Source organism: Nannospalax galili, unplaced genomic scaffold (assembly GCF_000622305.1).
Source record: "Nannospalax galili isolate Female #2095 unplaced genomic scaffold, S.galili_v1.0 scaffold335, whole genome shotgun sequence".
Classification (NCBI taxonomy): Eukaryota; Metazoa; Chordata; class Mammalia; order Rodentia; family Spalacidae; genus Nannospalax; species Nannospalax galili.
Window position 1 is genome coordinate 14,814 of NW_008337842.1, and position 16,302 is coordinate 31,115.

At 47.8% G+C, this 16,302-nt stretch overlaps 1 protein-coding gene and 1 long non-coding RNA gene across 6 annotated transcripts in view; both read right to left on the reverse strand.

Moving 5' to 3' along the window:
• The window catches only part of LOC108490845, a 3,368-nt gene extending 1,164 nt beyond the window's left edge, over positions 1-2,204 (reverse strand). The window contains exon 1 of the long non-coding RNA XR_001872436.1: positions 522-2,204. This is a non-coding gene — a long non-coding RNA (uncharacterized LOC108490845). The remainder of the gene's footprint in view (positions 1-521) is intronic.
• Positions 2,205-2,484: 280 nt separating this feature from the next.
• Positions 2,485-16,302, reverse strand: part of Zbtb16 (zinc finger and BTB domain containing 16) — a 193,203-nt gene continuing 179,385 nt past the window's right edge. For all 5 annotated transcript variants that reach the window (XM_008832739.3, XM_008832738.3, XM_008832736.3 and 2 more), the window contains exons 5-7: positions 12,684-12,854; positions 7,637-7,804; positions 2,485-5,256 (exon numbers count right to left, since the gene is read on the reverse strand). In XM_008832739.3, coding sequence (XP_008830961.1) covers positions 5,027-5,256; positions 7,637-7,804; positions 12,684-12,854 — 569 coding nt within the window. In that variant the 3' untranslated portion in view covers positions 2,485-5,026. The remainder of the gene's footprint in view (positions 5,257-7,636; positions 7,805-12,683; positions 12,855-16,302) is intronic.

Below are 16,302 nucleotides of genomic sequence, written 5' to 3' on the forward strand. Positions count from 1 at the left end.
AAAAAAGCCACAAAAAAAAGAAAATAAAAAACAAACATATTACCCAAACCAAAAGGCTTAGTTTTGCTTGGTCCAGCAGGGCCGCGGAGCCCTCAGTGCTATAACTTACATACATATATATATATATATATTTATTTATCTTTATATATAGGGCGGATGGCATGGTACATCACCACGGCTTCTTCACCTTACAAGGATCATGCATAACACTATGTGAACAAAGACTATGTTACACACGGGGAGAAGGGACCCTGTCTGCAAAGTGGGCTGCCCAGGAGCCAAGGGGAGTCGCGCTGCGGCTGGCTGGCAGGCAGGCAGGCTGGCTGGGACTTGCACTCTTTTTTCCTCATCCTTTCCTCTGACCGAGTCTATCTGGTTTGTCCTGCACCTGTTTCTTGGGCTTCTCTTACTTTTTTATTTTTATTTTTATTTTTTGACTCTTCTCATCTATCCCATCACGTAGGGTTAGTCTTGCTGTTTGTCTGCCCATGGGCATCTCCAGGTAAGTGCAGTCCCAGCACCCAAGCCAGAAGTGCTAGGGGAGAAGGAGATGAGGTGGAAGGGAAAAGATGACAACGGGTCAAGGAAAAAATTCATGACTTGAGCCCCAGATAGTTCTGGATTGTTTGTCTTGCATCCTGGTGCCCCCAGTTTCCACTCTAGTCTGACTTGCCAGGGTATTGGCCAAAGTCTGCCCACTCTACTTTCCCTCCCCCTCACATGGCCCCAAACCAAAAGCTGCCCCTGCTTGCTCTTCTAAGCAGGGCCCCCGTGGCCCTTCCACCTTGTACCCATAGCACCCAGAAGCATACCACACACTTGTGAAAAATTGCAGCGTTTTTTTTCTTTCTTTCTTTCTTTCTTTCTTTCTTTCTTTCTTTCTTTCTTTCTTTCTTTCTTTTCTCAACATGGAAAAACTGTTCAGGCACAAAGATTAAACAAGCCCGTGTCACAACCCTGGATTGTACTGAATCACTGGGTTCCCCAGTCCCTGGTCCACCCTTGTGCCCCAGATCTGCCTTCCTCTTCTTTGTGGCCTCCTGTAAAGCAGCCAAGCAATGACATTTTCTATTTTATATCTCTCTTGCTATATCTCTCTCTCTATATATATATATTTGTCTATCCTATATACACATAGGATTTTAATGCTTTAAATGAGCAAAGGAGTGAATAGGGAAGGAACACTGAGTGAGTAAAGGGTCACCAATAGCATTAAGGGACTCACTCATAGGAGCTGGGCAGGGGAAGGGACTGTTAAGCAGCTTGGATTTGCTAGGCTAAAGAAGGTTCACCAGACTGGATAAGGCAGTAGCAAGCCTGGGTACTGTAAGAAAACAGAGGGCAGAGGGGTGCTGAAGGCAGAGGGGTACCAAGCCAGGAGGCTCAGAGATGAAGGGAGGAAATACAGTCTGTGCTTCCCTAAGAAGGGAAATGCATCCACCCCCCTAGCCTCCCTGACTTCCTGCACTGCAGACACCAAGAAGGCCTCCTGGAAGCTTCCTACCTTCCCGATGGTCATCAGGCCTGGCAGAGAAGGCTCTGGAAACTTTAGAACCATTTCCTCTTTGTAGGAGAGGCATGTTGAGAAAGAGGAAATGCAATGGAAGGGGAACAGGCATGTTGGACTTTCTTGGGGTGTCTAGGGCTGTAGGGGGAACAGAGGGAAGGGAACAGTATATAGAGGTACCCCTTCTAGCTGCCCCTGGCTCTCACCAGGATCCCTGAAGCCCTCAGGGATGCATAGGGCAGGTTGGTGCTGAGTGAGTAATATCCAACAGTGAGACACTAGCACAGACAACACAGTGTGACTTCACACATAACCACATACACAGAGTGCACACACACACACACACACACACACACACACACACACACACAAAGGGGCATTTTGCTGTTGGTAGTAAACATTTTTTTTTGTCTTTTTCTTTTTTCCTTCTTTTTTTTTTTAATCTTTTTTTCCTACTCACATTACAAAAGTAAAGAGCAAAGTCCCATAGAACTGATGAAAACTAACAAATATTACAAAAATATTACAATTTGTAAAGATCATCAGCTCAGCCCTCTCAAGATATTATGAATGGGCAGGGTGGGGGGACAGGCTGAGTGGGAAGGCCAGGGAAGAGAAGGACCAGCTGGTTGTATGGATATTTTTGATATTTTTTTCCCTTCGCCACCAAATGTTGAATGACAGCTTGCTGTTAAAAATACTGCTTTCTGGGAGCTGTTGGTAAAACATTTTTTTTTGTCTTTTTCTTTTTTCCTTCTTTTTTTTTTTAATCTTTTTTTCCTACTCACATTACAAAAGTAAAGAGCAAAGTCCCATAGAACTGATGAAAACTAACAAATATTACAAAAATATTACAATTTGTAAAGATCATCAGCTCAGCCCTCTCAAGATATTATGAATGGGCAGGGTGGGGGGACAGGCTGAGTGGGAAGGCCAGGGAAGAGAAGGACCAGCTGGTTGTATGGATATTTTTGATATTTTTTTCCCTTCGCCACCAAATGTTGAATGACAGCTTGCTGTTAAAAATACTGCTTTCTGGGATTTACAGATCCCCTGAGGGTCAGCAGTCCCCCCACACACATCTTTTTCCTCTCTAAACTGGGGGAGGAAGCCATAGTGCATAATGGTTTCTTAAAAACTGCTCCTCCCCATAAAAGATTTCACTCTTTTCACATTATAAACATGACAAACTGTTCCTAGTCACATATTTCAAGTTTAAATCCTTTTCCTTTCCAACCCACTAAGTCATCACTAGGGCTGCAAAACAGCATCCTCCCTACTTTACCATCCCCAATCCACAGTCCACAGACAAGTATCTACTCCACATCCTCCTAACACACAATTATTAAGGCCTTCAGATACAGTGGATGAGATTGAAGGGGAGGGCCACAGGGATGGGGACTGAGGGACGGGGGAGTGACTACAGCAGCACCCGTCCCTCCAACTTCCTGCTGTATCCTACAACCATTCTCCCCACCAAACCATTTCCCTAAACCACTTTTTAAAACCTAAGATCAAAACGCAGCCATGACTTTCTCAGAGAGAGAAAGAATAAAAACAACGGCAACAGAATATCTTACACATAAAACATGCAATGAAACGGAAGGTCCATCCCAAAGCAAATACGAATATTGCAAATGTGCTTTCCAAAGTTGGGGCGGGAGTTGAAGGGAGGAGGCAAAGCAGCAACAGGGGCGGAAGGAGAAGCGACTGGACAAACATAAGAGGTAGCTTTTAGAAAAACCACACCCCGCCCAGCACAATAAAGCCCAGGCTGGGCCACCCCCCACCACACACAAACAAACACATTGGCCATGAAAGTACACTAATTTTGGCAGTGATGATGGCACACGGAGGGAACCATATGGTTGTATATATCTTAATAACACAGGCCCCCTCAAGTCTGACCAGCCCAGAAAGTCCTAATAGTAGTAGGACTTTTCTCTAGAGTGCTTCAGGCTGAACCAAAGGTGGGCACTGATGGTCTGAGCCCTGGGCAACGCCAGCAGTGACTCCTAAGTGACCCATGGGCAGGACAAGACCCAGTCACTGTCCCCTCCACCCCACCTTCTTAGCTCTCCTGGCCTCCCATTCAGATCCTGAGTGTTCCTTTTCTTCCTATCACTTCCAGACAGGAAAGGGGAGGCCCCCCACCAGGTCAAGTCCAAAGCCAAATATTCATTTACACTAGAACAGAATAGTATACCCTCCTCATTTCTCCAACTCTCTCAACCCCCAGCTCCCCAAAAGAAACAGGGGTTTAAAAAGCTCATGAGGTCACAAAAAAACAAAACCAAAAACAAACAAACAAACAAAAAACTGAGGTAATTCAAGTACAATGTGCTAACGAAGCAAACACAAGAGGCCTAAGCGCCATCAGCTCCTCCTCACTGCTCCCTGGGGGATGAGGGAGACCCTGAGCCAGGAATTCTGTGCTCATCTCCAGATCCCAGTGTTCCCACTGGGCTCCCTGGGTCTGGGGTTTCCCCAGGCCCTTTGCTTATTGGATCCCCAGTATGACTGTAACCCAGTGCCGCACAGGCAGGGCATCTGTTCCCTCCTGTAGGTATATTGCTCACCTGCGGGAGGGCATCCATTCCTCTTAGACAATGGGACCCTTTAGACAGGATGACGGATTCCTTCCTCAAGGAACTAAAATGGGGTTGTAGCAATGTGTGCTTGTTTGGATGGTGGGATGGAATATATTTAGTTGGTTTTCTGTTTATTTTGTTTCCATTTTGTAAGCAGAAAGTAACTCAGCAGGAATCTTGCCCAGGAGGGGGTTTGGCTGGGTCAGGGTGTCTGATTAATTTTGTTCTGAGTTCTCAGAAAGCTAAGGGGAGGAAGGGGCTCTGGAATTAGACGCAGCTTTCCCCCTGAGGTGGTGAAATATAGCCCAGATCCATGTGGGTATGAGCCCCTCGGGTCCTAGGAGGACAGGCATCAAGCAGGGGCAGGAAGCTGAGGGATAAGAGCCATGAGGCTCTCAGAGTCCATGAAGGGCACCCAGATGTGGCTGGGCAGAAGAGAGTCCTTCTACTTCTCAGTCTGTCCCTAGCACATCAGAGCTGTCATTCTGAGCATCAACCAGGGGATCCCTCATCGTCTTAGGCCTCCTTTCTGTTTCCCTTTGACCCTTTTCTAAAGAGGCAGAAGGAAGAGTTAAGGGGAGAGGCTGTGGCTCTGACCAGAAGGCCTCACACCTGCTTTCTGGTCTCTGTTTCTGGACACAAAAGGAGGGTCTAGGCTGAGGGAGGAGAAAAATATATCACCATGTGAATAAGCAAACCCACCTCCACCCACCCAAAAGAGAGGGCCCAGGGAAGGGACAGTAGCTTAACATCCAGGTTACCTGGAGCCCCAGAGAGAACCCAAGGCCAAATAACTACCAGGTTCCTTCTCCTTTCTTTCTCTTTTCTATTTTTCTTTCTTTTTCCTTTTCTTTGAACAGTCATTTCACTTTGTCTTACTCTAGCTTTACTGGCTCCCGCTGCTGATCTACCATGCAGGGTTCCCCCTTCACACATAACACAGGTAGAGGTAAGTCTTCTCTATCCTCCAGTCGGGGGGGATCTCTTCAGGCTTGTGGCCCTTCATGTGTTTCTGCATGGAGGAAAGGCTAGGGCAGTACTCCGTGCAGATGGTACACTGATAGGGCGAGGCGCCGTTGTGTGTTCTCAGGTGCTTGATCATGGCCGAGTAGTCCCGGGAGCGCTGGTGGCAGAGCTTGCACTCAAAGGGTTTCTCACCTGTGACAAGACAGGGCAGGAGAATGTGAGGACCGCAAGGACTCTGTACCACCCTTGGGCTTGTTAGAGAATGTCTGTTCCTCTAGCCCACCAGTCTCCACCAGAAATTCCCAAGATAATGGCTGGTCCATCCGACATGGTAGCCATTAGTCATACAGGACTCTTGGTGTGGCTGTTACTGGGACATTACACTTTTGCTTTATTTTGTGAGACTATAAATAGACTACTGTGGCTAGTGACTATAGGACTCACAGCACAGCTTTGGCCCCTGGTCTTCCTATCTTAAAGCATGGGTTCTTTTCTTCTAATTAAGGAAATGGATGCCTTGGAAGGAGGTAGTAGGACCCTGAAGTCCTTTGGGGTGGTTCTTCATAGCACAGTTCATCCATGGGGAGTAGAAGAGTGAGTGAAGTCCTTTTAGGGCTATAGATGGCAAGGAGGAGGGGTGGGGGAATCTAAGGAACCCAGAGTCCTTCCAACACACCCTGTTTTAATCTACCTATTAAAGTTCTAAGAGCCTCCCCTGGACCCTGCTTCTGCCTCTGGAGCTAGAATAGGGGGAGGGGCAGTGTAGAGAACCTCAGAGGACACAACCACACCCTAGCCTGTCATCCAGACTGCCCCTCCCCTCACTGGAGTTCCCTGGAGCTGAGCAGAGGATGTAAGGGAACCTTGTTTCAATACAGTAATTAACTGGTCAGCCATCTCCCTATCAATACTCCTCCGTGCAGAGGCCCCAGCAAATAATGAAGTAATGAACAGTCAAAGTGATCTAACTATCGACCAGCTATTTACAATAGTCATTGCCGATGCATTTAATGATCTGCATGCAGGTCACATCCCCAACAAGGGGCTAAGGAAACCCCAGGGCTCTGGAAAATCCCCTGGGTCACTCATGTTGTCATCAATGAGTACCCCATCCTCTCCTGGGGTCTCAAAATAGAGGCCAGAGTACAGAGTTCTGCCTCCTATTCCTGCTGGCTGCCTCCTCCATAAGCAAGTGAAGGTTACATCTCCCCCTTCCTCTGGGTTGGGTGCTGTCTCCACTGATCACAGAGTGCTTCTTAGTTTGCTAGGTTTCACCATCTCAGCCTCACAGGAAATCCTACCTCCCCCCATAGGCAGTGTGCTGGGGGTGAGTTCAACAACCAGCTCTCCAAAAACACTCAGCTCTATTGCTGTGCTGTCAATACTCCCACCAAGGCCAATTTTAAGCAACCAAGATGATGTCATTGAACTTGAAATGGGGTAAAAATAGGCTTTCCCAGTAGGTCTAGGCCAGCTTCAGGGCTCTGCTGCCTCGGACTCTGGAACTTCTAGAAATCTAGACAATGTCCACTTGTCTGTCCTCAGACCCCAAAGAGGACAGATGCTCATATTTCTTCTATTTGAGAAGGCATGTGGGGACAATCTGAAATGGTAAAACATTCTACCCATGGAGGGGTTATTAACTACATCTGCTCCTCTCAGAACTGACCCTGATCTAAAGTCACCATTTCCTGACCCTTATCACAACTTACTTAACTGCCCTTTGATTCTGCTTCTAACTCTAGATAGAGCATCATGAAGCCACCCCCATTTCACTTTTCACTCACCTGGCCAACTTAACCCTAATTTAAGACTCATGAATAGGCATCATTTTGCATGGTATTCCTCAACTATTTTTGTGAGGTTGCTTCAGGGGGCTGACTGGGCTCATGAGACAGTAGCCTATGATTGATTACTAATGTCTGCCACAACTGATTAGAAATGTCTTCTTTGGTCTTGAAAGGGCTCATGGTACTCAGACTACTCTCTCTCTCTCTCTCTCTCTCTCTCTCTCTCTCTCTCTCTCTCTCTCACACACACACAGTCCCCTTCCCCCTTTTGAAATAGGGTCTTAATATATAGTCCTGGCAAGCCTAGAACTCACTATGTGTATCAGACTGGCCAGAAATTACAGAGATCCGCCTGCCTCTACCTCTCAAGTATTGGGATTAAAGGTGTATGCCACTATGCCTGGCCCTATATTAGTTTTTTTTTAAACATTTCTTTATTTTTATTTCATGTGTATGAGTGTTTTGCCTGCATATATGTAAGTGCACCCATGTTGTGCAATGTCCATGGAGACCAGAAGAGGGCATCAGATCCCCTGGAACTGGAATTATAGAAAGTCGTTAGTCACCATGTGGGTGCTGGGAACCGAACCTAGGTCTTCTGCAAAAGCAGCTAGTACTCTTAACCACTGAGCCATCTCTCCAGTCCCCTGCCCCCCATGTTATCTCTTAATAGAACCTTTTCTCTCTGGCTGAGCCTTGGGCTTTTCTGAGGAGCCATCTGTTTCCCACACCCGCCCCCAGGTCCCAGAGCCAACCCAGGGCCCCTCCCTGGCCCGTGGTACCTGTGTGCACCCTGTAGTGTGTCTCCAGTTGGTGCTTGAGGCTGAACTTTTTGCCACAGCCGTTACACTCGTAGGGCTTCTCCCCTGTGTGGATGCGCTTGTGGCTCTTGAGTGTGCTTTCATCCCGGAAGCAGCTGCCACAAAACTCACACTCGTATGGGTGATCACCTGTGGGTTCAAGGGACTGAATCAGGCCCTTGCTTCCTTCTGTCCCTGCATCAGGGGACAGCAGGGCATGCTTGGTGTCCTGGGATGGCCTATGTTTAACCACCTTCCAAGATGACTTCACCATCAACAGTGTCTGTTGATTCCCATAACATGAACAGCCAGTACATATGCGCACACATCCAGACTTTACTGTGGTCCCACAGTCATCCATGGGATAATGACCAGAATAAGGAAAAGAAAGCCCACTTGGCTCAGTCAAGAGCAGCAACTCCCAGAAAGCAGCTCCCCACCCCCAACCCCAAAGGTGCAGCAGAGCCCAGGGCTTTGAGACCTTGTTTGCCTCCTCTTCATACTGTCTCTTCTCCCTGTCCACTGGTTCAGTCAGGTGCCACACCAGCCTGACTTCTGCACCCTCCAAAAGGTCCCTCCAACTTGGAGAATTTCTCTTTGCTCCCTCAACTATTCTCTGTCTTCTTCCTGTTCCACTGACTAACTCTGCTATCATCTCTCCATTTCCTCTTTTAATGGTGAACACCTATCCACCCTTCAAAGCCCAGCTCGTCCAGCATCTTCATTCGGAAGCTTCCCATCAGTTCCCCAGGCACACTTTCTTTTCTGTCCCCAAAGACTGGAATATTCAACACTTTGGGCCTCTTACTTATAGAAGTGTGATTTAAAAAAAAAAAAAAAAAGATTCTTTCCCATTTAAATGGCCTCACTGCTATGCTGAGGATGTGACAGAGATCATGTCACATGATCATGGAAGTTATCTGAGAGAGAAATGAGTTGCTTAGAGATGCTCAAGCACTGTCCCAAGCTAGTAAGTTGCTAGGCTGGGACTCCAGCTCTGATCTGGTTCTGGAGTCTGGCTAAATACCATGTTGTATTGTATCCATTGGAAGGCCCAACATACCTAGAGTCTGGCTAAAGGCTGTGTTGTACTGGATCCATTGGCAGGCTCACCATGCCTCTAGAGAGGAAGCACCTGGAGGCTAAGGCACCTCACCCTCCCTTGTAGCCCAGTGCTTGCCCAGGAGTGACTCAGAACCAACTCTTCAAGAATGCTAAGTATGGAACTGAGAAGAACAATCCTTCCTGAGTCTAGAATCTATGTTCACTGGCCCCCTGTTCTCCTCCTGGGACACCTACTCTTAAATCCCTGTGGGGTAAGGGATGGGATTACCACCTTGCATTTTTGTACCAGAAGTAGGGAGCCTGGGGGATGAAAGGTAAGCTACTTATTTATTACAGGAGTGAGGGCACAGACAATAAAGATAGATTGATCACCCCAGACTTTGTTCATGAATATTTAAATATCACTGATTCGTCTTGTCACTGTAATTACAATTTCTCCCGGCTGCATCTCCAACAACCACAGTTTATGGTAAAGAATGGCCCACTGTATTTCACTTGTCCCTCTGCAGATGTGCGAGGCTGCCAACCGTGTAATGTCCTCTGCATTTCATACATTCTCTTCAGCTGCTGAAGGTTTAAGTCATCCACAATGACCTACGTTTTTTCATTATCCTCATGTCAAACTGCGCTCGTGCCTGGGCATAAATTGTCCTTCTCCTTATAGACTCGCATGCCTGTGCCTCCACTTCCTCTTTAAAATGATATTTTACTCTCTACACTGTCTCCCCACCACAGGCCGCTAACCAAATGTTCCCCCTTCCTGAATACAGGCCCCTGTACCCACATAAATTCTCACCTCCTCTGATTGCTCTGAAGGGTTTAAAGGCTCTGTGGGGAGTGGATCTGGGGTCTGTTCACTGACTGACTGACTCATGGGTGGAAGATTTACAAAAAGCATTGAGGACCTGGGGGGCAGGAGTTGGGGGAGGCTCCATCGAAGAAACTCAAAGAAGCCATCTCTCTATCCAGTTCTTTAAGGGGCACTGGCCTGGCTCAGAAGTATTGCTGGCTAGTGGAGTCTCTCACATGCAGATCTGGGGCTAAGTCCTAGAGTTCTGGGAAGCCTGTCCTCTCAATGCTAGTTCTATAAGGAGCACCTGTTCCCCAAACTCCAGCCCTATCAAAGCCAAGAGACCAGCCCTTACTGATGCTGGTACTAATTGACTTTGGGACTACCAGAATGAGGGGCAGTCTGTGTGTGTGTGTGTGAGCCTGCACGTCACTCCCTCTCTGTGTGTGTCTGCACACGTGGCCTTGTCTGGTCTGACATCCACTCCCCCTCCTTCCTGAATTGGCAACGATTACGACTTTAATCAAAGATTCAGTATCCTCATTAAGATATAAATAAATAAATAAAGCAAAGACCACGTGAGACTTCAGCCGGAGCCGGTAATTAAAACGTACATCGGCAGTCACCCAGCCCCAGGGGAAGCTGGTGAGGAGGGCTGGCTGCCTGTCTGTGCCTCTTGCCTCCAGAGGGGGGCCCTCAGAGTTTAACAAACAACTGAGGGGTTTGTTTGATCAGATTTTTATGAATTTAATTATGAAGTGGATCACATGTTAAATGAGTTTAAATAGTAACTCTCTTGAGTCTGCCCTGGGAAAGAACTAAAAAGAACTGGCAGAGTGAAAAAAAAGCAAAACTGACAAGACACATGCCCACCCCACCCCACCCAAGTTTTACAGCTAGGTGGCCACAGGACCCGCAACCCCTACCCCAAGAACTAATCGTGTCACATTGGCCATAATGTACATAAAACTGGCGGCAGAAGTCAAAATCCAATTTGTGGTATGTTGATTAACTCTGTAGACACGTTAATGAGCTTGACATTAAGTGCAGGACAAACGAGACTAATTAGAGCCCCTCTGGCCTGCCCAGGGCACCTGTGACCCGCCTCCTTCCCCAGTTTCTCATTCCCTAGTGGTTTCCCTGGCTCTGGCCAAGCCCAGTGTCATCCTTCCCACCTCAACCCCAGCCCCTGGGGTCCACAGGCCCCTCCCTCTCAGAACCTCTCTTCAGCACAGCTGAATTTATTTTATGATGAGCTGTGTGAATCAGGGATCCATCAATGCCAAGTGCACGGCTGGACTAACCTACCAAACACAGCTGCCGATGCTAAATACCCGGCTGCAGCAGCAAATGGGCCAAGAACAACGGAATATTAAGGAGGCATTGGGGTAGGGGGTGTGTGCAGAGCCTGTGCTGGGTCCATGTGAAAATCGAGGGGTGTTTGTGTGTGTGTTCACAAGGGGCACACATGTCTGTGTTTCTAGAATAAGCAAGGGCTTCTCTCAAACTCCGTCCATGATGGGGACCTGAAGCATGGCTCACAGGGTAGATAGAGCAGGGCTAACATGTGGCTACCTGAGCTCTGAAAAGTTGGCGTGGGCAAGGCAAGGTGCAATCTGGGTGGACTTAGGACTGAAACCATTCATGTCATGTGAAACCAAGAGACTTGACCCAGTGGCATACTCTGAAGTGGCTGAAAATTGACTGACCATCTTTCTGAAGGCTGAACTTGGAGTGCCGTTGAGAGAGGCATTGATGGGGCAGTACCTATGCCTCAGGGGAGAGCCTTAAGTAGACATTGTAGAGAAAGTCTTTCTGCATAACCTTCCTCCTCCGTCCTTCTTGTTGGATCTTATCCATTGGGACCTCCTCCTTCCCACTGAGCAGCCTTAGGTAGTTCTAAGCTCCTGGTGATCCATTCCCATTTGGTGATGCAATGGTATTGTGCTCCTCTCACTAGGATGGCATCCAGAAGGGAGAGCACAGGCAGGATCTGTGGCAAGGGTGCCTACTGCTGGCAGACCAGGCCGGCTCAGCCCATACCAGCAAAGCCCCTCCCTTATTCAGCAGAGCCTGTCACCTATGTAAGGCCTGGCTGCATACTCAATCCCTGGGCTGTGACAAGGCTCTTAAGAATGAGCAGAGAGGATCTACCATCCCTCTGTGAGGCAGGTAGAGCTTTTTTATGCCCTCTCCAGCAAGCCTGGGCATGTACTCTGTCAACCCACATAAAGACCTGACCCCAGCCATTCCCCAAAACCAGAACACACACACACACACACACACACAGAGAGAGAGAGAGAGAGAGAGAGAGAGAGAGAGAGAGAGAGACAGAGACAGAGACAGAGACAGAGACAGAGACAGATTTTTCAGAAATGGGTATTCTTTTACCCAGGGACAGTTAGAGATGATTCCATTTTGTCTTAGGATAAAGAAGGAAGTCAAGTCATCTATTCTTCTGCTAGGGGAATAGGACCAGGGGTTGCTGCAGGGACTTCAGACACTAGGTCTCCCATCCCTCAAACCCAGAGGGTGGTGGCAGGACTGGGCACCTGGCCCTGCCTCCTTGACTCACACAGATCTTGTCTTCCCCCTCATCATGTGAATTGGCTGAGCAGGGCTATCTCATGGTCCACTGTTCCAATACTCTCATTGTCTTTCCTAGACCACATTAAGACTAAAGCAGAGGCCTCCTGTTACTGTGGAGAAAGCAGGATAATTCTTTTAGTGTATTCTGTGGAGCCTACTTCCATGGTATTCTTAGACGGAGAAGGGGCAGTGAAAGTGTGGGGGGCATGGCAGACAGAGTTAGATCAATTTTTCTCAAAATGCATTTTAGCTCCATCTGTATCAGCATTCCTTGGGAATATTTACCAGTGAAGCTGAACTCTGGATCCCACCCTGGACCACTGAATCAAAGTTCCTGAGGGTGGGACTCAAAAGTATGACTTTTTAAGGAGCATCTTCTGTGTTGTGCATGGAAAGACAGGAACAGATGGCCCACAGAGGCAGGGTTGAGAGAACAGTCAACTTTTAAATGCCCTTTGGGAAGCCTTCGTATATCCAACCTGGGACAGAGAAAAGCTGAAGGTGCCTGGAACCCCCTCTTTGGAGGTTAGGTCCAGATATGGGCTCCCAGAGGTCCTGCCCCACCCATCCCCTGAACCGGCCTACCTGTATGTGAGCGAAGGTGGCGTTTAAGAGCCGTGTGGCTGGGGAAGGTGCGGTTGCACTCACTGCAGATATAGCTGCGCACGCCTGCGTGGACCTCCATGTGCTGCTGGAGGGCGCTCTGCGCCTGGAAACGCTTCCCACACAGTAGACAGAAGACAGCCATGTCTGTCCCTGTGAGAAACAGCAGTGGGAGAGCTTCAGCAAGGTGAAAACACAAGTGCAAATTTTCATCCCTGTAGGCTGGGGACGGAGCCAGCTTGGGATCAGCAGTCCTAATCTTCACATTCAAGGTCAAACCCAGAAGACAGCCCAGGCCATGCAATGTTGACTAAACACTTATGATGTGGCTCTGGAGACTAAAATCAACACGTGCCCAGCCCCAGTGAGACCTAGAGACTGGTGAAGGAAAAAAAAAATCACATGTATGGCAACAGCAAATGTGTATTTTCAAGTGTCTTGAGCGCAGCACCAGAGAAGGCAGGGTACGAAGGGTTTGTATCACAGGGACTTTACAGAGCCTGGGACAGCAGTGGGAAGACAGGTTAGACTCTGTGAGAACCAACAGTAACCAAGATGATGTGGGCTAACCATTGATGAAATGTAATTCACTTAAAACCACAGCTTTGAAAGGCTGGCTATACTATGCTCACTCTGCATGAGAAAACTGAGGCACAGAGACACTAGTCCAAACTTCCATGGAGTTCATAGGTGGACCATGGATTTGAGTCCTTTCCTGAGGCCATCTGCAGGTTCTTTTTAACCTTTTTGCCATTCATTAAAGCATGAATTTTGAGAGTCATTTCATTCAACAACTAGCACTGTGATACTTTCCACAAGGATGACTCTCTTTGAGGTTCTGGGGATATAATGATGGAAGAACACACAAAGACCTTGCTCTAATCTCAGTGCCATCCAGTGTATGGAGAGCAGACTAGATGATGGATCCATGATCACTCAGGGGTGGCAAAAAAGCTGGTTGCTCAGATGATCAGTCCTAACAATGGGAGCTGAAGAAACAGGGTGAAAGTGAGGAGGAAACTAAAGAGAAGCCAGAAGGCAGAGTATGTGGGGTCCCGACAGCCATACTGAAAGCTCTGGGTCCCATCTGAAGACCAGTGGGAAACTGTCAAGGATTTCGAGCTAGTGAGTCATATGAGATATTCGTTCAATTCTGTCGTGTCTGTACTTCACAAACACAGGCTGCCATTTTCTTTTTGTTGCCAAACCCTTCCTGATGCTTCTTTGGATCTTCTGGCTACCAGAAGTGACTAACCTTACAGCTGAGTCTTAACTGGTAGCTCCTTGCCCGCCATGTTGGATTTCCCTCCCCAAACATATTAGACGCAATGCAAGCCCATCTACTTGTCTCTCTGTGCTGGCATCTGGACAGCAGCACCTGTGCTTAGCCCCACATGGCTGTCCCCTGTGTGAGGGATACCATAGGAAAGGGAGTGAGGCCTGGTGTCTGTCAGTGCAGTCCAAAGTAGAGAGAGTGCCAGGGCTGCAGGAAGTCATGGGCTGTCTGATACAGAATGTGGGCACTTCTGGAGCAGGTGGGAAGAGGAGAGGACAATCAGCATGAGGAGTCTTTGCTGCCTTCCTGGCCAGCAATGGAGACAGCAAATGGAAGGTCGGTTGGTTCTTGCCCCCACAGGACCATGCATAGCCTGGTTTGGGATGGATGAGTAGGAAGACAGAGACAACTTCTTACCACCACCCCCCCCCCCATTCACCTGTGGTCTCCTCTCTTAACAGACACTGAAGTCTAGGGACGTGCAACCAACCTCTATCTACCAGCAGCCAGGAGGCTGACCAGGGAAGAGCACCCGATTTTCCCTATATCTCTGAGAGCAGAAGGGAAGGGGAACTAATAAAGACCATTGTGCTAAGTGCTTTATCTGTGTTGTCATGTCATTGAAAACCTGCATCTCTATAGTGCAGGCATTCTTAGCCCCCTATCCTACAAATGGAAAAACAGAGAGATTAAATAACTAGCCTAAGGTCACACAGTGAGAAAGCCACTGAGCTGGGATCCAGAAACATCTTGGTCTGTTTGATTTTAGAAACCATGGGACTGAACCCAATGTATTTTGTGTGTGTGTGTGTGTGTGTGTGTGTGTGTGTGCGTGTGTGTGCATGCATACACAGGGGATGCATATGTAATAGGGTAAACTCCCCTGTGAGTGTGTGTATGGAGGCCAGAAGTTGACATCAGTGTGTCTTCCTCTGTCACTCTCCACTTGAGCTTTTCTGAGACAGGGCTAATAGTGAGTCTCTCAATGGCTGGTCCAGCCTGCTTAACAAAAGCAGAGTCTACCCACATGATCTGTGAGACAGCACAGTGGTCCTGGCTGCTTCAATCCAAAGATTCCCAGCACCTGCATCCCTTCTACCCTGAACTCTTCCCCACAGAAAGCCCTGATTGGGCCAAGTGTTCGAACAGCTGCTTTAAATCAGTCAGGGGGAGCAGGCTCCCTGAATAGCCCTGCCTTTGTCAGCCAAGACTTCTCCTTACTCTTCCTCAGAGATCTCCAACACAGAATAAGAGGGTGTATAAATGATGCCACTAGAATGACATTCCACTCCTACAAAGCTAACCCAGAGGTGCCCTGGGTGCTGGTACCATCCACCAGGCAGACCGAGTCTCCTATGGAACTCTGATCTCTTGCTGCACTGGTATGTCACAGAATGGCCTGAACTCATTTCATGTCCACTTATCACCCTTACTCCATTACCAATGGACTGGGGTAAGGCTGAGCTCAGTAGAGAATTTGGGTCCCAGGTCAGGGGAGATGGCCAATTAATACCACCCAAAGTATAGATAAGACAGGTTGTCTATGAGCAAGTCGAGGACAGGTTTTGTGGATAAGAGGTGAGAACATAATGTCCTTCAGTAAACAGCTTACTAGGAGCTGGGCCTGGGCTCTGGTTGGAAAGAGTGGTAGCCAAGAAATCCCAGACAGCTAGATCTGCACCTTGTTGACAAGGTTATGTATGTGTTAGTGTGATCACCAGTTCAAAGAAATGCTACAAAGTCCTTCCAGTGTCTCTTGTTCCTTCTTGGGACATCACACAAGGTTCAAGAACGGTCTCTGGCCACTTGCCCATCAACAAATCAGGAGAGAAGAAAGCAAGGACTCAGAATCCCTGTCTCCACTGTCCCCACTCCTCTGTTTGGGCCCCAACAGTCATGCTGAGCGAAGAGACTTTAAAAAAAAGACAATTGGGGCTGGAGAGATGTCTCAGTGGTTAAGAACACTGGTTGTTCTTGCAGAAGACCCGAGTTCAAATCCCAGCACCCACATGGCAGCTAACAACTGTCTGTAACTTCAGTTCCAGGGGATCTGACAGCCTCTTCTGTCTTCTGCGGGCATTGCATGACACAGGTGCACTTACCTACATGCAGGCAATACACTCACACATACAAAATAAAAATAATAAATATTTTTAAAAATTAAAAAAGAAAAACAAAAAATTAAAATTAGTGAAGTACGTGCATGTATGTGTGTGTGTATGTGTGTGTGTGTGTGTGTGACAAGCAAAACTATTGGCGCATGCAAGTTAAAAACCTAAAGACTAGCTGTGAGTTATTAAACAATTTGCCATCGTTTCTGCCTAG